General features: G+C 48.5%; 1 protein-coding gene across 2 annotated transcripts in view; it reads right to left on the bottom strand.

Moving 5' to 3' along the window:
- The window catches only part of LOC147097607 (adhesion G protein-coupled receptor E3-like), a 113146-nt gene extending 96433 nt beyond the window's left edge, over positions 1-16713 (bottom strand). Inside the window, exons 1-5 of one of the 2 annotated variants that reach the window (XM_085971578.1) lie at positions 16611-16713; positions 11203-11286; positions 7705-7818; positions 5311-5433; positions 621-679 (exon numbers count right to left, since the gene is read on the bottom strand). In XM_085971578.1, coding sequence (XP_085827704.1) covers positions 621-679; positions 5311-5433; positions 7705-7818; positions 11203-11286; positions 16611-16641 — 411 coding nt within the window. In that variant the 5' untranslated portion in view covers positions 16642-16713. Of the gene's footprint in view, positions 1-620; positions 680-5310; positions 6434-7704; positions 7819-11202; positions 11287-16610 lie in introns of those variants that run through there. The other variant, XM_085971577.1, reaches the window with a different exon arrangement.
- Positions 16714-22457: the final 5744 nt, after the last annotated feature.

The raw sequence follows: 22457 nt of genomic DNA, 5'->3' as shown, positions 1-22457 counted from the left end.
CCTGCTCCCATTGGCTCTCCATGGCCCACGTGATCCCAGGGGATGCATTGAACTAACTGCGCCCCTGGGATATGCAAGCACTGCGCGCCGGCAGCTGGAGGAGGCCCAGGATCGGAATCCCACGCGGGCCCACAGCGCAACGGTCGGCGCGCTAGGTAAGTGCAGGTCGGGGGCTTGCACCCGCGGGAAGCCTCAGACCCGAATTTCTGGGCCATAAAGATAGCTGCCCAATGGTCCATTTGATAAGTGCAATTTTTAGTGCCGCAGGAGGTAGGAAGGTAAAAGCTTTGTTCCTGGTATTTACTGAGTTAAATGAACTTAGCATTTTTCGGGGCGGAGAAAGATGAAAAACACTGGCCAGAGCTTTCTGCTCCTGAGAGCAATGTAGTTGTTTGAGAATGTTTGTGTGTAATCATTGGGCGAGTGACAGGATCAGACTCAGGTGTGATGCCGCCACAGTCGAATAACCAGCAGGCTGGTCGTATGGGTGAGGACTGAATAGTTAGTCAAGGGTCTGCCAGTGGACATGAGACCGTGTCAGGGATGAATCAGCACCTTCAGTAAAGGAGGGGATAAAACTGGAAATAAATAGACACAGAATCAATCAACCAGTGACGTACCTGCATTGGCGAGCACCCTTTAGTGATTAAATCTTTCTGTTCAGAAGGGCAGCTTAGTTCTGCAATGAGAACAGAATCCAACAATAAATCAGCTGGGGTTTTATTCCATGTAGGACTCGAGCAATGAACACAATTGAGACCAATGCTTTCACAAAGCAAACCCAGCTCACGCAAGAAGTATATCCACGTTCCTAGACTCGATGCTGTCCAAATCCTCCCGAGAAGGCGCCAATTCTTCAGGAGAATCGGTAACCAGAGGACACAGAGTTAAATGGCAAAAGAACCTTGGGGAAGGTCGGGTGGGAGAGAGATGAGAAGAATTTCTTTTTTTACGCAGCGAGTTGTTATGATCTGGAATGCACTGCCTGAAAGGGCGGTGGAAGTAGATTCAAACGAGAATTGGATCAATACTTGAAGGAGGGATAAAAATTTGCAGGGCTATGGGGAAAGAGCAGGAGAGTGGGACTAATTGGAGAGCTCTTTCAAAGAGCCGGCACAGGCACGATGGGCTGAATGGCCTCCTTCTGTGCTGGATGATTCTACGATATGATTACAACCACAGGTACTACTTGCCACCCGGTACCTCATCCAAGTTGCTACTTTCCATGCGTGCACCTTGACGGTGAGCGGCAGTAGCCTATTCAACCATGGAGGATACCACAATCTTATGCTTACTCAACGTCTGAACATGTGCACTTCAAGTCGGGCTCGTGGATAGTGATCAGGAGTGAGAAGCCTAACCCAGGGCTATTGAGATCAATTATAACGCCCTTACCTTCACCTTGGCTGAGGTCTTTTTTTATGAATTCATGGGATGTGGGCATTGCTGGCAGGGCCAGCATTTATTGCCCATCCCTAGTTGCCCTTGAGAAGGTGGTGGTGAGCCGCCTTCTTGAACCGCTGCAGTCCGTGTGGTGAAGGTACTCCCACAGTGCTGTTAGGGAGGGAGTTCCAGGATTTTGACCCAGCGATGATGAAGGATCGGCGATATGCTTCCAAGTCAGGATGGTGTGTGACTTGGAGGGGAACTTGGAGGTGGTGGTGATCCCATGTGCCTGCTGCCCTTGTCCTTCTAGGTGGAAGAGGTCGCGGGTTTGGGAGGTGCTGCTGAAGAAGCCTTGGCGAGTTGCTGCAGTGCATCTTGTAGATGGTACACACTGCAGCCATGGTGCACCATTGGTGGAGGGAGTGAATGTTTAAGGTGGTGGATGGGGTGCCAATCAAATGGGCTGCTTTGTCCTGGATGGTGTCGAGCTTCTTGATTGTTTTGGAGCTGCACTCGTCCAATCAAGTGGAGAGTATTCCATCACACTCCTGATTTTGTGCCTTGTAGATGGTGGAAAGGCTCTGGGGAGTCAGGAGATGAGACACTCGTCACAGAATACCTAGCCTCTGACCTGCTCTTGTTGCTACAGTATTTATGTGGCTGGTCCAGCTAAGTTTCTGATCAATGGTGACCCCCAGGATATTGATGGTGGGGGATTCGGCGATGGTGATGCCGTTGAATGTCAAGGGGAGGTGGTTAGACTCTCGCTTGTTGGAGATAGTGATTGCCCGGCACTTGTGTGGCGCGAATGTTACCTGCCACTTATCAGCCCAAGCCTGAATGTCGTCCAGGTTTTGCTTCATTATCTGAGGAGTTGTGAATGGCACTGAACACTGTGCAGTCATCAGCGAACATCCCTATTTATGACCTTATGATGGAGGGAAGGTCATTGATGAAGCAGCTGAAGATGGTTGGGCCTAGGACACTGCCCTGAGGATCTCCTGCAGCGATGTCCTGGGGCTGAGATGATTGACCGCCAACCACCACAACCATCTTCCTTTGTGCTAGGTATAACTCCAGCCTACTCCAAGCATTGTAGCTCCTGGGGTTTGTATTCCTAAGCTACAAAGCTGTGTCGGTCTGACAGCAGCAAGGGATGAATCAGAAGGTGATTAAACCTCTACACCTCTCTACCTCTCTCCACCCCTTTAAGTCGCTCCTTAAAACTGATCTCTTTGACCAAGTATCTGGCCACCTGTTCTAGTACCTCCTCATGTGGCTCGGTGTCAAATCTTGTTTGATAATTGCTCCTGTGAAGCACCTTGGGACATTTTACTATGTTAAAGGCGCTATATAAATGCAAGTTTTCATTGTTGTTAATGCAGACTACCCTCATTGAGCTTCAGGGGTTACTTTTGGAATAGCACTGCTATAGGCTAGGAAGCAGCCCAGCTGCATGGCACATAAGGACAAAAGTTGAGCAAATCTAAATAATTTACTAAGAAGAATGATTAACTTCAACATGAGCTGGCCATTAGATATACTTACGACCGGGGGTCAGGTGTACAACTTTGAAAGGGTTATGCCCAAAGAACTGAGAGAGCATCTAAGGCAAATGGATTAGAACATAACATAAGAACATAAGAAATAGGAGCAGGATTAGGCCAATCGGCCCCTCGAGCCTGCTCCGCCATTCAATAAGATCATGGCTGATCTGATCCTAACCACCAATCCACTATCACAGAACCATCTCCTGAATCTAACAGAATTAGACACACGAAATAGGAGCAGGATCAGGCTACACGGCCCCTGGGCCCGCTCCGCTACCCACAGGGCCATGACCGATCCGGACCTAGACTCATGTCCAAATCCCTTTACTTCTAGGAAACTGTCTATTTCTGTTTTAAATTTATGTAATGACGTAGCTTCTACAGCTTTTTGGGGCAGCATATGCCATGGACCTACCACCCTCTGAGTGAAGTAGTTCCTCCTCACCTCAGTTTTGAAAGAGCAGCCCCTTATTCTAAGACTATGCCCCCTAGTTCTAGTTTCACCCATCATCGGGAACATCTTCCCCGCATCCACCCGATCCAACCCCTTCACAATCTTATATGTTTCAATAAGATCGCCTCTCATTCTTCTGAACTCCAATGAGTAGAGTCCCAATCTACTCAACCTCTCCTCATATGTCCATCCCCTCATCCCCGGGATTAATCGAGTGAACCTTCTTTGTACTGACTCGAGAGCAAGTATGTCCTTTCTTAAGTATGGACACCAAAACTGTACGCAGTATTCCAGGTGCGGTCTCACCAATACATTGTACAACTGAAGCAATACCTAGGTTATGTTGCTGAACAACACTTCATGAGAGGACACGTATAATACCTTTAAAAGTGTAATGCTGAGCATGCAAGATAAATATCTTCCTAACACAAATAAAGTCAGACAAAATAAACATGAATTAACCCACAAATTACAAGTAAAATAGAGGGAGAAAATTGACCTCTGCCAATTTTGCAGTGAGAAAGGGGAAGATGCTTGACATGAAAATGCAGACAGAGGCAAAAGGGGTGATCAGCGAGGCAAAGGGTAACTTAGAAACAAATGGCGCAAGGAATCAAGCAGCATTCCTGCTCTTGTTTGCTGCTCAGTAACTTTTGCCAGGAAGTAGGGTGAGGACAGAGTTGGGTGTGGTGCTGCCCTTGTAGTCAAACAGTCCGTCACTATTTACTGTCTTAGACTCATGCAATATCAATTTGTCCATGCTGAACGGAAGCTTATGGCTGCCAAGTGTACGGCACTAAGACACTGTGGGGGAGAAATTGGGTTTTGTAGCGCCCGCTTTTTAGTCGCTACGTGGCCTCCTAACGCTCAGAAATGACGTCCGAGAGCGCTTCTAATAGGAAGTGCGCCGGACGCCATCTTGGTAAAGGGGTTTGTGCGTGTGTGTGCACCTAATAACCATGGGCAGCATGCAAAGCAGGCAGATTATGACGTCAATCAATATGCAACGAGCTGTGAGCTGTGGGTGTGAGGCTTGTAGTAGTGCTAAGTGTGTGAGGGTGAGATAAAGCATATTAATTTTAGGCTTGAGTCCTGATTGATGGAGATTGTTTGGTAGGTGGGTGATGGTGTGTAGAGAATTGAGCAGGGGAATGAGGCTAGTGATGCAGTTAGTAGGATAGGCCATTTGAAGATGAATTCACTCAGCTTGACAACTTGTGTGAGATCATTAAATTTCTTCCTGCACTGCATCTATATTCTTGGAGCAACAATCCAGGCATTGACTTCCGCCGCTACTTCCACCCACTGCTCCCTGGGCATCTGTCTGGAGGGCCTCCTGCCCCCCTGTGGATACAAGACATCTGTCCTTCTCTCCACCTCTTCCACCAAGACCTCCCATGCATTGGTGCTGACTCTCTCACATGTTCAGCCATTGCTCAAAGTATCACAGCACAGATTCAGTTTTCAAATGACTCCCACGACTTGTTGCAGCCGCAGTTCACCTCCCCTTTAAGAGGTGCAGGCTGCCTTTAAGCAGCGCTGGCCACTGGCAATATCAAACCCCCCTGTTGATGCGTGCAGCCAATCAACTGCGTGGAGGGCCTGCACGCATCAATCATGCACTGCAGCAGGCAGCGCAAACTTAACGTGCTGTCCGCAACGCAACGAGCGGCCGTGGGCTAACCGTGCACTGCAAGCCCCACACCCATTTTCGGGGGTTCCCACTCCCAGTGCCTTTAGATGGATTGGTGGGTTTGGAGGAGGGGGAGTTGGTCAAAAAAGGCAAACCAAGGGGTTTTAAAAAATAAATGTTACGCTTGCCACTTTTCCCCCCTAAATTTCTACACTTCCCCCCCTTCTAGTCTGAGAGCAATTCCATTCAATCCAATGTTGATAACAATGAGCAAAATAATCCATTACCTAGGCAGGGTTTTGTGTTGTTATGCTGCTCGCTTCCTCCAGTGCAGATACAGTAGTGACCATTAGGCTTTGGGTGACAGCGACCATTGTCAGCACATATACGGGGTTCCAATTGACATTCATCTGCGACCGAACAAAAGAGAAAACATGAATCGTATATAATTCCCAAATTTGCCACGTGTGGTGAGTGAGGCATTGCTTGGGAGGGACAGGCGACTTTGGACCTCTGGTTCCCAAAGCTCTCCACCACTGGGGGATTTCCTCGCCTCATGTCTGGGTCTGTTGTAGACTCATTGATTGGGATTGATCGCTGTGATTGGTTAACAACTGCATTATTGTTGTACTGTGCAACTACCAGGATGATAGAAGGCGAACTAGATGGGCCCTGGTCTTTCTTCATCTGGCAATTCTATTTTCCATAGTACAGCACAAAAGTGATCATCATTTTGAATGCGATCAATTGGCTTGCACTGATTCTCAGTGATGCACCCGTCTGTGCTGAGCTCCTGTGTCTGCTACAGGAAACTCTCTCTTTACCGGCAAAATTCAGGAGTAGGTTCAGGTAAGTTTTACTTCATATTAGTGGCCGTGTAACCGGGGTTCCTGGATCTGTTGCCGTGTAACCGGGGTTCCTGCACCTGTTGCAATGCAACAGGGACGCCTGGATCTGTGGCCGTGTACGGGGCTCTCGTACCTTAGTAAGTATACCTCTCTGTAATCCGGACTTTTTGATCAACCGGCACCACGCTGGTCCCGTCGGTGCCAGATAAAAAAGAGTTTCCTGTACATTGATCGAGTGAATGTTTACGCTGATCAAAGTGAGCTGGAGGAAGGGAGAAATTGTTGCTCTTACCCAGGGAGATCTTTCGCACTATTGCTCCCTGGTGCAACATCCTGTTTTTTGCCACAACAGGAAGGTCATACCGTGAAATGCGGTTATTGTACAATGCACGGGCTTTACAAAAGGGCGAAACGCAATGGCGTTGGATGCAATAAGGAGAACTGAGGTGGTTGTACGCTTGTGCAATATGTTGACGCAACACACAGAAGGGGTTGAGAAACACAAGCTAAGGAGCCTTGTGGAACCTTTAAACAAACAGACTGAATTTGTTTGAAATTACTGGGGGCAACTTTCACCTTGATCGCCTTGGCAACAGCCAGGCAGAGCAGATCATCCGGCTGATGAGGAACCCGCCCTATTGTCATCCCGTTGAAATCAATGATACCGGGGGGCGGGGGGGGGGGGCGGAGTGGGGGGAGGGGGGCGGGGGGGGCGGGGGTGGAGAGGGGGCGGGGGGGTTAAATTATGAGGACAGGTTGCATAAACGAGGCTTGTATTCGCTTGAGTTTAGAAGAATGAGAGGGGATCTCATTGAAACTTATAAAATTCTAACAGGACTAGACAGACTAGATGCAGGAAGGATGTTCCCGATGGCGGGGGAGTCCAGAACCAGGGGTCACAGTCTAAGGATAAGGGGTAAGCCATTTAGGACTGAGATGAGGAGGAATTTCTTCACCCAGAGAGTGGTGAACCTGTGGAATTCTCTACCACAGAAGGCAGTTGAGGCCAATTCATTAAATATATTCAAGAAGGAGTTAGATATATTTCTTAAGGCTAAAGGGATCAAGGGATATGGAGAGAAAGCAGGGACAGGGTACTGAATTTGGATGATCAGCCATGATCTCATTGAATAGCAGAACAGGCTCGAGGGGCTGAATGGCCTACTCCTGCTCCTATCTTCTATGTATCTATGTTTCTATAAACGAGGCTTGTATTCGCTTGAGTTTAGGAGATTGAGGGGCGGTCTGATCGAGGTGTTTTAAAATGTTTAAAGCATTCGCTAGGTTAGATTCGGAGAAACTATTTCCTCTGGTGGGGGGGGGATCAAGAACGAGGGGACGTCATCTTAAAATTAGAGCCGGGCAGCAAGTCATCCTCAGGCCCGAGGGATGGCCTAAGAGAAGAAGAGAGCCAGGCCGTGCAGGAGCGAAATTAGGAATCTGTTTTCACACAGAGGGCGTTAGAAATCTGAAACTCTCTCCCACCAAAAGGCTGTGGATGCTGGGGGCCAATTGGAGCTTTCAAGACTGACACTGATGGATTTTTGTTAGGTGAGGGTCTCAAGGGATATGGAGCAATGGGGGGGCGAGGGGCCGATCAGCCAGTCTCTGATTGAATGGCGGAGCAGGGTCGAGGGGCCGCATGGCCTGCTCCTGCTCCTAATGATCCTTTCAAAATCGGGCAGGTTCTACAAGGGGCAGGCGATGCCAGGTTACTGCCAAGGGGGTGACGCTGAAAGCTGCCCCCTGTGTTTCAGTGATGAGAGGATGCTCTGGCACTGGGCGATGAATATGTACAGGTCTGGTTGGTGCAAGTTAGGCGACGTCGGTAACCTTTTCCGTTGCTCTTGTTTTTCCCATTCTTCGTTCTGTCGTGCTCAACTGTGGCCTGGTTGGAGTTGCTCTTCATTGTGCTGGGGACAGCTGCAGATCGGTGCACGTCCTTCACTTGTAATAGAAATGAGATAAGGGTGAAAAGCAAGGTAACAGCGCAGGGGCCTTCCCTCCCCTTGGGTTATGGTAAACTTATTCATTGAAAGTGGATCTTGATGCAGGAGAGGCTGCACTCGGACGACAAGAAGGCTTGAAATATATGGGGGCGGAAGGCCGGGCTGAAGGGGTTTTTGCGCCAGGATTGGTGTGGGAGGCAAGGTCAAGGGCTCTGAGAGGAGGAGAACCTTTGAACAATGAAAGCCAGTGAGCATATTGTAATATGAATTGAGTAAGTTCATTTCTAGAACTTTAGAGATGACGCTAGGCAATCTATGGTAGGGATGTACAGATACAAATCCTTTACATGTGTGGATAGAATGATTAGCTCATCGTGTGAAAACGTGTTTTAGCACTACACACAATAACTTACTTTTGGCGTGCAGTGACTGTCGTTATCTAGGCAATTACGGGGCCATTTTGCACCGGTATTGCCTGAACAACAACATTGAGGCGAATGACCAGTAGATGTGGCACTGACGGTGTTGGCTGAGGAACCAAACGGAAGCTGAGATACCGGGAGAACTCTCAGGTCCCCTTCAAGTGTTGGGGGCGGGGAGGGCGGGTGGGATTGTCTACGGAGGTTCTCCTGCTCATCTGCTGTAACTTCACTGGAAGAATGATGGGAAGGCCAATTTTCCCAGGCCTTGATGTTGCCTCACACTCCAAGGCCCCGGAAAATCAGTTTTTATCATGATGGTTGAGGGCAAAATATTGACCAGGACACTGTGGAAAACTCCCCTGCACTTCTTCAAAATAGTGCCATGAGGTCTTTCACGTCCACCTGAGAGGTTCCACCGAAAGACGGCACCTCCAACAGTGCTGCACTCCATCAGTACTGCACTGGAGTGTCGGCCTAGATTTTGTGCTCAAGTCTCTGGAGTGGGACTTGAATTCAGTGCCTTTTAACAATGCAGCAATCCCGCAATGGCAGGCATGAGACAGAAAGGCAGGAGATTATGATGTCGCAGGGTAACAGTCCTGTCGACTGTGCAGTTATTGGCAGAAATGTGCCCTATTTATTGGGACATCAAAGTGACAAACGTTAGCCCACATCCCCTCTAGCCCTTCCTCCCCAAGCAGAGATTCACCCAGCTGAGTATCATGTAGACTAATTGACCCCTGTGTCATTGGTCGTGGCGAGTCCAGACCATGTGTAATCTCCAGGTGAAAGGTCACCAGAGGGTGAGGGCAATTGGACCAAGGCGCACAGGCGTAAATCAGTCCTCATTTTAAACTCATGCATTCTGTCCTTATTTTTATAGAATATTAGATTTTATATCATTATTTACTGTTAACGCCCCCTCTACCACCTTAAATATTCACTCCCTCCACCACCGGTGCACCGTGGCTGCAGTGTGTACCATCTATAAGATGCACTGCAGCAACTCGCCAAGGCTTCTTCGGCAGCACCTCCCAAACCCGTGACCTCTTCCACCTAGAAGGGCAAGGGCAGCAGGCGCACGGGAACACCACCGCCTCCAAGTTCCCCTCCAAGTCATACACCATCCTGACTTGGAAGTATATCGGCCGACCCTTCATCGTCACTGGGTCAAAATCCTGGAACTCCCTCCCTAACAGCACCGTGGGAGTACCTTCACCACACGGACTGCAGCGGTTGAAGAAGGCGGCTCACCACCACCTTCTCACGGGCAATTAGGGATGGGCAATAAATGCTAGCTTTTCACCCCATGAAAACAAATAAAAAATAAAAAATGGAAACATTAAGAACAAGTTGGAAAGAGGAAAACAAGAATTGGTTGGAGCACAGTAGTTTCTCTGTAGTACAGCGAAGTTGCTGGGCGATACAAACATGACGCGCTACACTGCCAGCACTGGTGGGAAGGTGTAATTAAACCGTGACAAGTTTACATAGGCAGCTTTCATTATAAATCTGGACTGAGGAATTTGTAGTGGGAAAAGCAGACAGAGAAGTGTGACATAAAACGTGACAACAAATCACTGGTTAGGCCTCAGCTGGAGTATTGTGTCCAATTCTGGGCACCGCACTTTAGGAAGGATGTCAGGGCCTTGGAGAGGGTGCAGCGGAGATTTACTAGAATGGTACCAGGGATGAGGGACTTCAGTTATGTGGAGAGACTGGAGAAACTGTGATTGTTTTCCTTAGAGCATAGAAGATTAAGGGGACACTTAATAGAGATGCTCAAAATCATGAAGGGTTTTGATAGAGTAGATAGGGAGGAAACTGTTTCCACTGGCAGGAGGGCCGATAACCAGAGGACACAGATTCAAGACAATTGCCAAAAGAACCAGGGGGAAGATGAGGAGAAATGTCTTCACACAGCGAGTTGTTATGATCCGGAATGTACCACGGGAAAGGGTGGTGGAAGCAGATTGAGCAGCAACTTCCAAAAAGGAATCGGATAAATATTTGAAAAGGAATAATTTGCAGGGAAAGAGCGGGACTAATGGAAGAGTTCTTTCAAAGAGCTGGCACAGGCACGATGGGCCGAATGGCCTCCTTCTGTGCTGCACCATTCTATGATGCTATAACAAGGAGTAAGGTTCTGTGGACAGGAAGTGCGCAGAGGTGGAATATTTTTACTATTTTTTTAAATTCTTCATTCATGGGATGTGGGCGTCGCTGGCAAGGCCGGCATTTATTGCCAATCCCTAATTGCCCTCGAGAAGATGGTGGTCAGCTGCATTCTTGAACTGCTGCAGTTTTTCCGAGCGGTTTGATACAACTGAGTGTCTTGCTGGCCCATTTCAGAGGGCAGTTAAGAGTCAACCGCATTGCTGTGGGTCTTGGAGTCACATTTCGGCCAGACCGGGTAAGGGCAGCAGATTTCCTTTCCTGAAGGACATTAGTGCACCAGATGGGCTTTTACGACAATCCGATAGTTTCATGGTCACCGTTACTGACACGGACTTTTTATTCCAGTTTATTTAATTAACTGAATTCAAATTCCACAGCTGCCATGGTGGGATTTAAACTCATGTCTCATGAATTAATTATCTGGATTACTAGTCCAGTAACATAACCACTGTGCTACTGTTCCCATATTATAGGTATAAGCTGGACATCAATGTCTCATGTTTAAACAGAAGTTGCGCTGAATCTTACGATGCAGAGGCGTTAGTTTTTAAGATTACCGAGGTTTTCAAATGAGTTTTCCGCATGACTAATGCAAATCGTGGACTGTAGACCCTTTCCAGTTATGGACTTTAACAAGTGGGCAACCTCAGGCCTACACTTAGGCTTCACGAACACCTATTCAAAAGTAGAATTTTCTATACGTTCTACAATGTGGAAACGTCATTATGTTATAACAATAACGTCACATTTTCTTAATGAGCAGTTTATTGTTAGCTACTTACCAGAGCTGTGCCCATCGTTATGCCCAAGTTGATGTCCTGAGGAAAGGAGCCCCGTCTGGCCCGAAATTGCACCAATGCAGAAAACTGGCGGTGGATGAGGGGTGAGGGAGAGAAAGGGTTCAATATTAGACATCTTCAGCTCAATAATTACTTCATGTGCTTAAAAACTGTTATCATCTTCCATGGACTCAATGCACACAGAATCTGATGACTGGGAGTGATTTATAAGGCTGAGGGGCTCCGGTAATGTCATAGAAATGATCCTATTATTAAACAGCAACAGATTAACGTATTCATTTCTCTTTTTTGAGTTTCTCTCTTTTTGCTGGTCCGTGCGTGACAACCCGCCTACATGGTCCACTCCTCCTGCACGAGCCTTGGGAGCAGGGTTCCAGCAGGTACTTGGACCATCGCAGTTGGAGCCTGATCCTATCCTCACCCAATCCTCACACTCACACACTCTGTTTGCAGAAGCGGGTGGGGGCAGCGGGGGGAGGCTCGTTGGATAGTGAGCAGAAGCAGGAAACCTGGACCATTTCCCCCCTCCCTCATCCAGGGGGCCGAGGCAAGTTGTAGCAAACCCCTTCAACTGCTGGCCCAGCCCCGATCAGCCAACTCTGCATCGACTGAGGATCAAACGTGTGTTCCTCTGGCCTGCATGGCTTTAGGCTGCGTGGTGGCACCCATAACCTGTTAGACCATAAAGAGAAGCGGCCAGGTATTATGTGGCAAGTCACTACCAAATATATCAGAGTGAGATTTGGGCTTGCGCTTTGAGAAATGAGCAGGCTTCTTTGCCTAAATGCTGATCCCCATGGAGATTAATCTCCAACTTCCCTAACTGAATTCTGCTAAGGGAAAGTGCACTTTGCCGCTGGCTGGTTTCACACCAGTCCCCCGATTCTGTTTTCTATTTATTTGAGTTGAAATTGGTTTTTGCCCAGTGTCTAAAGCCACCAAATTTAGCCAGTTATTAGGGAGCGTGTCTGATCAACTTTAGTCAGGAGGAGGTTTCCTAAGGATGACTACCGTCTTCCGCCTGGTATGGAATTAATACTCAACCACACCAGGTTTGAAAGTGGCAGGGAGACTCCATTTTGGAAACTGTGTTTAGAAGATCAATACTTACCCATTCTCAGACAACATCCTAACGACCCCTGCCACCTTCTCATCACATCCCTCAAACTCTTTTCTCTACAGAAATACATCTTAATCTCTGCTGAGCCCATTTAGACCATCCGTTCAAAGACCTTCCTTGTTAGCTTATTCCGCAAACTCTGTTACATTGTGAAAAGATTCCCCTGAATTCCATTCTCATTCCTAACTTCCTCTTTTTTAACTGGTATTTGAACCCATCCCCAGAGTGAACAATTTGCCTGAATAGGTTTTGGTGAAATCTCTTCAGAATCGTAACAAATTCAATGAGGACACCTTGAAGATTCAACTTTTCCCCAAAAAATGTCCAAGTGAAACAGCGATTTACTTGTACTTCTTGCAATCTAGTTTACTGTATTCGCTGCTCACGGTGCGGTCTCCTCTACACTGGGGAGACCAAACGCAGATTGGGCGACCGCTTTGCGGAACACCTCCGTTCAGTCCGTAAGGGTGACCCCGAGCTTCAGGTCGCCTGTCACTTTAATTCTCTGCTCCATTCCCACTCTGATCTCTCTGTCCTCGGGCTATTGCATTGTTCCAATGAAGCTCAACGTAAGCTCGAGGAACAGCACCTCATCTTTCGATTAGGCACTTTACAGCCTTCTGGACTCAACATTGAGTTCAACCATTTAAGATCATAACCACTGCCCCCATTTTTTCGGACAGCAGGTGCTGATTCTGCCTGACCTGCTGAGTATCCCCAGCATATTCTGTTTTTATTCCAACTTTATTAAAAGCCTTCCTCATAGCATCTTTGTTGCTCACCTCTGTACCCTTCCAAGGACATCGATATAACCTCTGGAGCTGACTGCACAGGACACTTTGTTCCGTGCGAGTCAGGCCCATTTGATGCTTCAACATAATATCACGCCAAGACCAGATGGTGTTGTCTCTGCGAGACATACTGGGTGATGTGGACATAGTGATGTTTTGGCCAGGAGAAGACTCTTGGTCCATCTACCCTGCCCTTCCAAACCTCCCATCAAGTTCCTTACTGTGATTCTGGAACTAATGGCCCTGAATCCTATTTAATAACAGGAATTCAACCATTCCTATTTTAAAACTCGCCATTGCTTTCTGATTCCATTACCTGCTCTGGTGATCTGTCCACTTAATAAAATGGGGCCCAAGTAGCTTCCTTTCCACTGACAATGAAGAACTTCCTTAGATACAAGTTCTCCTTTCCCATGAAAATCTTAGCCATCAACTGTCCCTCATCCTTCTCCTCCCCAGAGAGTAAAGTCCCAGGGCAGACAATGTTTTCCTGTAACTCAGCCCTCCAAGTTTAACAGGCAGCCTTGTCACCCACCTCTGGACTCTCTCCAATAATTCTATATCTTTTCTGTAATATGGAGAGCAAAACTGAGCACTACCCCAGATGTAGTCTTATCTCCAACCTCCCTTTCCTCTCCAAAGTCCTTGAACGTGTTGTTGCCTATTAAATCCATGCCCAACAGACCCGCAGCTCCATGTTTGAACTTCTCCAATCTGGTTTCCGCTCCTGCCACAGCACTGGAATGACCCCAATCAAAGTCACAAATGATATCCTGTGACTGTGACAGTGGTAAACTATCCCTCCTCATCCTTCTCGCCCTGTCTGCAGCCTTTGACACGGTGGATCACACCGTCCTCCTCCAACGCCTCTCCTCCGTGGTCCAGCTGAGGGGGTCTGCCCTCACTTGGTTCCATTCTTACCCATCCAGTTATAGCCAGAGAATCTCCTGCAATGGCTTCTCCTCTCGACTCCGCACCTTTACCTCTGGAGTCCCCCAAGGATCTATCCTTGACTGCCTCCATTGTCTCATCTATATGTTGCCCCTCGGCGGCATCATTCGAAAGCATAACGGCAGATTCCACAAGTACGCTCAGCTCTACCTCACCACCCCCTCCCAGGACCCCTCCACTGTCTCCGATTTGTCGCACCGCTTGTCCGACATCCAGTACTGGATGAGCCACAATTTCCTCCAATTAAATATTAGGAAGACTGATGCCATTGTCTTCGGCCCCCATCAAAATCTCCGTTCCCCGGCCACTGATCCTGCCACCCCGCCCACCCCCCCCCGCACCCACCCACTGTCTGCGGCTGAACCAGACCATTTGCAAAATAACAACAGAAAATGCAGGAAATACTCAGCAGGCCAGGCAACATTCATGGAGAGAAATTAGAGTTGACGTTTCGGGTCGAAACCCTTTTTCAAAACTGGAAAGGAAATAAAATAGATCGAAGGCAGGGCTGCGATAGAACAAAAGGAGTAAAAGAGACATTAAGAGGTATTCAAAACCAGACGAGATGGTAATAGGACAGAGGAGACAAAGACGGCTGAGATTAGGTGTGAAGCGTACTGGCAGGATGAGAAACAGCTGCCATGTGGGAGAGAGAAAAAAAAAAGGAAAGGGTGGGGGGAAAGGGAAGACCCAAAACAAAGGGGTGGAAAGAAATATAAGTAAAAATGTAATAGGGGCTGAGGTTATGATCTGAAATTGTTGAACTCGATATTGAGTCCAGAAGGCTGCAAAGTGCCTAATCGGAAGATGAGGTGCTGTTCCTCGAGTTTACGTTGAGCTTCCGTGGAACAATGCAAGAGGCCAAGGACGGTGAGGTCTGAGTGGGAATGGAGCGGTGAATTAAAATGACAGGTGACCGGAAGCTCGGGGTCACCCTTACGGACTGAACGGAGGTGTTCCGCAAAGCGGTCACCCAATCTGCGTTTGGTCTCCCCAGTGTAGAGGAGACCGCATCGTGAGCAGCGAATACAGTATACTAGATTGCAAGAAGTACAAGTAAATCGCTGTTTCACCTGGAAGGGGTGTTTGGGGTCCTGGACAGTGGGAAGGGGGGAGGTATAGGGGCAGGTGTTACATCTCCTGCGCTTGCACGGGAAGGTGCCAGGCGAAGGGGAAGGGCTGTTGGGCGTGATAGAGGAGTGGACTAGGGTGTCCCAGAGGGAGCGGTCCCTACGGAATGCTGAAAGCGGAGGGGAGGGGAAGATGCGTTTGGTGGTGGGATCACTTTGGAGGTAGCGGAAATGGTGGCGGATGATCCGTTGAATGTGGAGGCTGGTGGGGTGAAAGGTGAGGACAAGGGGAACCCTATCATGGTTCCGGGAGGGAGGGGCAGGGGTGAGGGCAGAAGTGTGGGAGATAGAACGGACACGGTCGAGGGCCGTGTCGACCACGGTAGAGGGGAATCCTCGGTTACGGAAAAAGGAAGACATGTCGGAAGCACTGGTGTGGAAGGTGGCATCGTCGGAGCAGATACAGACCGTATGAAACCTTGGCATCCTATTTGACCCTGAGCTGAACTGCCGACCCCCTATCCTCTCTATCTCAAAGACCGTCTACGTCCACCGTAATATTGTCCGTCTCCGCCCTGCCTCAGCCCATTTGCTGCTGAAACTCTCTCCTGTGCCTTTCTTATCCTCAGACTCGACTATTCCAATGCACTCCTGGCCAGCCTCCCTTCTTCCATCCTCCACCAGCTTCAGATCATTCAAAACTCTGCTGGTCATATCCTAACTCACACCGAACCCCATTCATCCATCACCCCTGTGCTCTCTGACCTACATTGGCTAACGATCCAACAACGCCTCAATTCTAAAATTCTCATCTATTGGTTCAAACCCCTCACTGCTTCCTATCTCTGTAACCTCCTCCAACCCCAAAAGCCTCCGAGGACCCTGCGTTCCTTCAATTCTGGCCTCCTGTGCGTCCCCCAATCTCTTCGCTCCACTACTGGCGGCCGTGCCTTCAACCGCCAACCTAACCTCTGAAACCCCTCCCTAAACCTCTCCGCCTCTCTACCTCTCACTCCTCTTTTAAGGCGCTGGTTAAAATCTACCTCTTTGACCAAGGTTTTGGTCACCTTTTAGGTCTCCTTTTCAATTTTAGTCTGAGTACGCTCCTGTGAAGCTCCTTGAGTCGATTTACTAAGTTAAAAACTCTATATAAATGCAAGATCTTGTTGTCTTGATCCCTTTAACCCTTTTTATGATCTCCCATAGTGATCCAGCTTTTTACTTAGTGATTGCCTCAAACATATTCCTCCTGCTAACTTCTTCCTCTTTTCTTTCAACCCAAGGAGACTTTGTGCCTCTCTCCAGTTCCTTCTTTCCAGCAACGTACAAACTTGTGCAATAAAACACGATTATCGGTTCATCATTCCCTCCGATCCAGTTGTTCCTTCTCTGACTACAACTAACAGCTGATAAGCATTTCAACTTGCTTCTAACACACGGTTGACAAGCAGGACTTACTCAGTAAGGGTGAGAGTTGTGCTGTTTTCATGCTGATGGTGTCAGGCTCCGTCAGAAATCAATAAGGTCTGCACGACAACCTCGACTCTGCAGCACTAACAGATATTATCTGCTCAAGCCCTTTAGTAAACAGATGCTATAATGGCACAGGAAGGAACTAGAAGCGATTGTGTCACTGGCCCACCCACCGCAGAATGTTCTTCAGTTTGTCTATCTCCACTCAGAATTGGGAGATTACTGTCACTCAGTTCCTATTGAGTAAACTATTCCATTTTCCACAAAATTATTTCAGCAACTTGGATCAGGAATTCCCAGCGAGATATTATCAGAAGGTTTGTTTCAGCCTTTTAACTGAAGAAAAGCTGTCAGAAATGTCAACCAGTTACTGTTAGGATCTGTTAGAGCTCCACCCACCCACCTTGTCAAAATATCATTCAGCTCCACCCACCCTCTCACTGTATGGCAGACCCACCCACCCACCCTCTCACCGTATCACAGACCCACCCACCCACCCTCTCACTGTATCACTGACCCACCCACCCACCCTCTCACCATATCACAGACCCACCCACCCACCCTCTCACTGTATCACTGACCCACCCACCCACCCTCTCACTGTATCACTGACCCACCCACCCACCCTCTCACCGTATCACAGACCCACCCACCCACCCTCTCACTGTATCACAGACCCACCCACCCACCCTCTCACCGTATCACTGACCCACCCACACACCCTCTCACCATATCACAGACCCACCCACCCACCCTCTCACCATATCACAGACCCACCCACCCACCCTCTCACTGTATCACTGACCCACCCACCCACCCTCTCACTGTATCACTGACCCACCCACCCACCCTCTCACTGTATCACTGACCCACCCACCCACCCTCTCACTGTATCACTGACCCACCCACCCACCCTCTCACTGTATCACTGACCCACCCACCCACCCTCTCACTGTATGGCAGACCCACCCACCCACCCTCTCACTGTATCACAGACCCACCCTCTCACCGTATCACAGACGCACCCACCCACCCTCTCACCGTATCACTGACCCACCCACCCACCCTCTCACCATATCACAGACCCACCCACCCACCCTCTCACTGTATCACAGACCCACCCACCCACCCTCTCACTGTATCACTGACCCACCCTCTCACCATGCCCTCCGATCTCTTCGCCCTCCTGAAATGTATCTAATTGCCTCTTGAACCCGGATGCCTGGTTTGCCTCAGTGGTCTTCTCTGGAACCTGTTCCACAATTACGCTGGCGAAGTGTTGGCAAAGAGACAATCGTCCGCTGGCCTCCTCCTGTTCTGTAAATCTCTATCGTGTTCACTCACAGATTTTGCCCGACTTGCCTTATTGTTCTCAGCTTTCATGTTTATTAATGTGTGTCCCGTGAACCCTTCACCAGAGACAGTAACTCAGTTCAATAAATCTGGTATTTTAGGGGTAAAAACCGAAAATGCTGGAACTCTCAGCAGGTCAGGCAGCATCTGCGGGGAGAGAAACAGAGTTAACGCTTCAGCTCGATGACCTTTCACCAGAACTGGAAGGAGCTGGGGATTTGGCAAAGAAGCTGAACAAGGTCAACGAGACAAACGGTAATCCTGTAGGAGCGAAGAGCAGAACTTCTTCAAGGTGGGCTTTGCTGGAAGAGAACGGCAGTGAATTAAACACTAACTCAAAGGCAAAATACTGTGGGCGCTGGAAACACTCAGCAGGTCAAGCAGCATCCGTGGTGAGAGAAAATCTTTCAGCATTTTCTGTTTCTCTTTCAGATTTCCAGCATCCGCAGTAGTTTGCTCGCGTTCTGGTATTTTAGGGCAGGCCCCAGAGAACACTGATTGCCATAAAAACCCATTTGGTTCACTAATGTCCTTCAGAGGAGGGAACCTGACACCCCTACCTGGTCTGGCCGACAGCTGACCCCAATCCCACACTACATGGTTGACCTTACGTGACCTCTGAAGTGGCTTAGCAAGCTCCTCAGTGGTAAGAGCCATGACAACAGCTGACCTGCCACCACCTTCTCGGGGCAGCTGGAGATGGCCAGCGAGTGTGGCTTTGCCAATATCCTGACAACCAAGCCTGTCACAAGCAACTGTGATGTTCCTCTTCATCGCCTTGAAAACATCCCTTTATCAAAGAAAGCAAGCCAACTTCTTTAAATTTCCCTTATAACTGTAATCTCCAAATCTCATCCGCTCATCCATGCCTTTGTTTCATCTAGACTTGACTATTCCAACGCACTCCTGGCTGGCCTCCCACATTCCACCCTACGTAAACTTGAGGCCGCCCAAAACTCGGCTGCCCGTGTCCTAACTCGCACCAAGCCCCGTTCACCCATCACCCCCTGTGTTCGCTGACCTATATTGGCTCCCGGTTAAGCAACGCCTCGATTTCAAAATTCTCATCCTTGTTTTCAAATCCCTCCATGGCCTCGCCCCTCCCTATCTCTGTAATCTCCTTCAGCCCCACAACCCCCCTGAGATATCTGCGCTCCTCTAATTCTGCCCTCTTGAGCATCCCTGATTATAATCGCTCCACCTTTGGCGGCCATGCCTTCTGTTGCCTGAGCCCTAAACTCTGGAATTCCCTGCCTAAGCCTCTCCACCTCGCTACCTCTCCTTCCTCCTTTAAGACGCTCCTTAAAACCGACCTCTTTGACCAAGCTTTTGGTCACCTGCCCTAATTTCTCCTTATGTGGCTCGGTGTCAAATTTTTTGTCTTAAAATTCTCCTGTGCAGCGCCTTGGGACGTTTTACTACGTTAAAGGCGCTATATAAATACAAGTTGTTGAATCAGAATAGTGCTTCCTTTTGTACCCTCTCCAGGTTGATAATATTCTTAGAATCATAGAATCATACAGACAGGAGGAGGCCACTCGGCCCATCGCGCCTGTGCCGGCTGGTCCATTGAAATCAACGGAAATAAAAATCGAGGGAGATGTAAAAGAGGCTGCCAACTCGCTATCGCCAGCCTTACACCATCGTGCAAAGGCAAGATCTATTCCCTGGAGTGTATGCCAACTCCGGAGGCCAACAGGGCAAGGTGACCAATGTGTGGAGGAAGCTCTGGGGATCAGCGAGTGTTTATGGAGCGGATAGAGTCTATGGGTGGGATAGAGTTCATGCATTCTTATGCCATGCAGCTTCTTTTGCCCCTTTTCCATGTAAAGAATAACACTTTAAGATAAACTCTCTGATGTAATAAAACTCACTACGCACTTGGTTCGAGTATAAAGCAAAGCTTTAATCAACTTATTTCAGAACATGGAGGTCTAGTTGTCCTTCACTAGTTCCTGTCTTACAAAATATCCCTGAGCAAGCGGGGCCCACGCCCGAGTATTTATACTCCTTGGACGGTGCCACCAGCTGGCCGTCCAGTGTTATTTCATGAGTAGTTTCTTCATGATGATGAGATTTATAACACACTCTTTTACGTTTTAGGCATTTAAAATATAACTTTACAGAGGTGCCCCACTGTCGCAAGATGTACGTCTGGGTTTGTGATGTACAATCAGTGAGCTCCTTAGGATACTTTTCCCGATTCCCGCACTCGGTGAGGTACCTTGCCCGTCACGTGCACTCACCATAAAACCGCAGGCCCGCACCCAACGATGTTGGGGAGGCGGCTCGCAACGATTGATGTACCATGTCGCAAGCGAGGACTCAGAACATCTACCCACCACCCCCTCCCCCACCCCACCAACTCTTTCATTCTGACCATCGAGACAACAGCTGGAGATCAGCGCTTCCTCCGAAGGAAGTGCGTGTGGAGGTTGGGCTCGAGGCCTGGTTCCGTCTCGGCAGTGAGAACTTCCACAGCGAATAGCCTGGCGACGTTCACTGTCCAAGCTCACACATGAAGAATGGGAAGCTACCGGAAGGGAGAGACGAGCCTCTCTTGCACTTGATTGCAGATCCAACTGGCCAACGTCTCGGTAGAGGACCTTGCACACTGGCTCATCTGAGAAACGCTGCCATGGCGTTGGGAATCTGAAAGGAAAGAGAGAAATGATACAGTGGGAGAAATAAAAAAGTACATCTGAAAATGATTACATTGAATGATTTCCAGTCCTTTCTATATCTTTCCATTCTTTCACTTCTGCACATACCAACTCATCTCTCTCTTTCTCTTCTCACTCCTTCCATTCTTTTCCCTCTCCATCCCATTCCTTTCATCCCATTTCTCTTTCCCAGTTCCTGCATTCCCGCTGCTTTTACCTTCCTCTAACCCTACGTTCCGCTTTCGATCCGGTTTTTCCCCTTTCCATTCAATTGCAGTCAATAGTGAAATCAGGAAGCTCTTAATCACACAAAGGCTGCTTGAAATCTGGAAATCTTCCCCAAATGCCAGATACTGGGTTAATTGACATCTTCAAGACTGAGAGCTAGAGATTTTTGTTGGGGAAGGGTATCAAGAATTATGGCGCATAGGCGGGTAAATTGAGTTGAGGTGCAGATCAGCCTTGATCTAATTGAATGGCGGAGCAGGCTCCAGGGGCTGAAAGACCTACTCCTGTTCCAATGTTCCTATACCGTTAACTATCGAATATTTCTCTGTAAGATCACCGCTCAGACGCCTCACTTCTAGACTGAAAATCCCAATTCCTCCAGTCTTTGACACTGAGGATCCGCCCTGTGCCTCTGCCCCTCACTGCCTCCAGTAAGTGAAGGGGGGTGAAATTGGACGTGGCCAGGGTTGTAAAACAGGTGTAATTGCATTGGCTGCCCGTTCTACAACATGCCTGATATTCAGCCCTATTAAATCAATGGAACCGAATATCGGGCAGTGCATATACTCCGTGCCCAATTCAACCCCCTTTGTAACCAGTGACGGGAGCCAATACAGTTACCCACTCGGTATCGCAGAATGCGGCGTATTGCTCAAGCAGTATTCATGCTTCTGTGTCTTTCTCCAGCTTCTTTGAAAAATGTCGTTGTTCGGAAGACACACTGCCTTGGCCCTCGGTTGCTACATGTTACATAAGAACAGAAGAAATAGGAGCAGGAGTAGGCCATTCGGCCTGCTCCACCATTCAATAAGATCATGGCTGATCTTCTACCTCAACTCCACTTTCCTGCACTATCCCCATATCCCTTGATTCCCTTAATATCCAAAAATCTATCGATCTCTGTCTTGAATATACTCAACGACTGAGCCTCCACAGCCCTCTGGGGTAGAGAATTCCAAAGATTCACCGCCCTCTGAGTGAAGAAATTTCACAGTTTTGGTCGCCTTATCTGAGGAAGGATGTTCTTGCTATGGAGGGAGTGCAGCGAAGATTCACCAGGCTGATACCTGGGATGGCAGGAATGACGTATGAGGAGAGATTGTATCGATTGGGCTTATACTCACTGGAGTTTAGAAGATTGAGAGGGGATCTCATCGAAACCTATAAAATTCTGTCAGGCCTGGGCAAACTAGATGCAGGAAGGATGTTCCCGATGGCCGGGAAGTCCAGAACCAGGGATCACAGTCTAAGGATAAGGGGTAAGCCATTTTGGACTGAGATGAGGAGGAATTTCTTCACCCAGAGAATGGTGAACCTGTGGAATTCTCTGCCACAGAGGGCGGTGGAGGCCAGTTCATTAAATATATTCAAGAAGGAGTTGGATATATTTCTTAAGGCTAAAGGGATCAAGGGATATGGGGAGAAGGCAGGGACAGGGTACTGAATTTGGATGATCAGTCATGATCTCATTGTATGGCAGAGCAGGCTCGAGGGGTTGAATGGCCTGCTCCTGCTCCTATCTTCTTTGTTTCTATGTTTCCTCATCTCAGTCCTAAATGGCCGACCCCTTATTCTGAGACTGTGACCC

Source organism: Somniosus microcephalus, chromosome 31, assembly GCF_052327205.1.
Source record: "Somniosus microcephalus isolate GS21.2 chromosome 31, FLI_Smic_1.0, whole genome shotgun sequence".
NCBI classification, from domain to species: Eukaryota; Metazoa; Chordata; class Chondrichthyes; order Squaliformes; family Somniosidae; genus Somniosus; species Somniosus microcephalus.
Note: the sequence above shows the minus strand (reverse complement) of the source record. Positions and strands in the feature narration are given on the sequence as shown.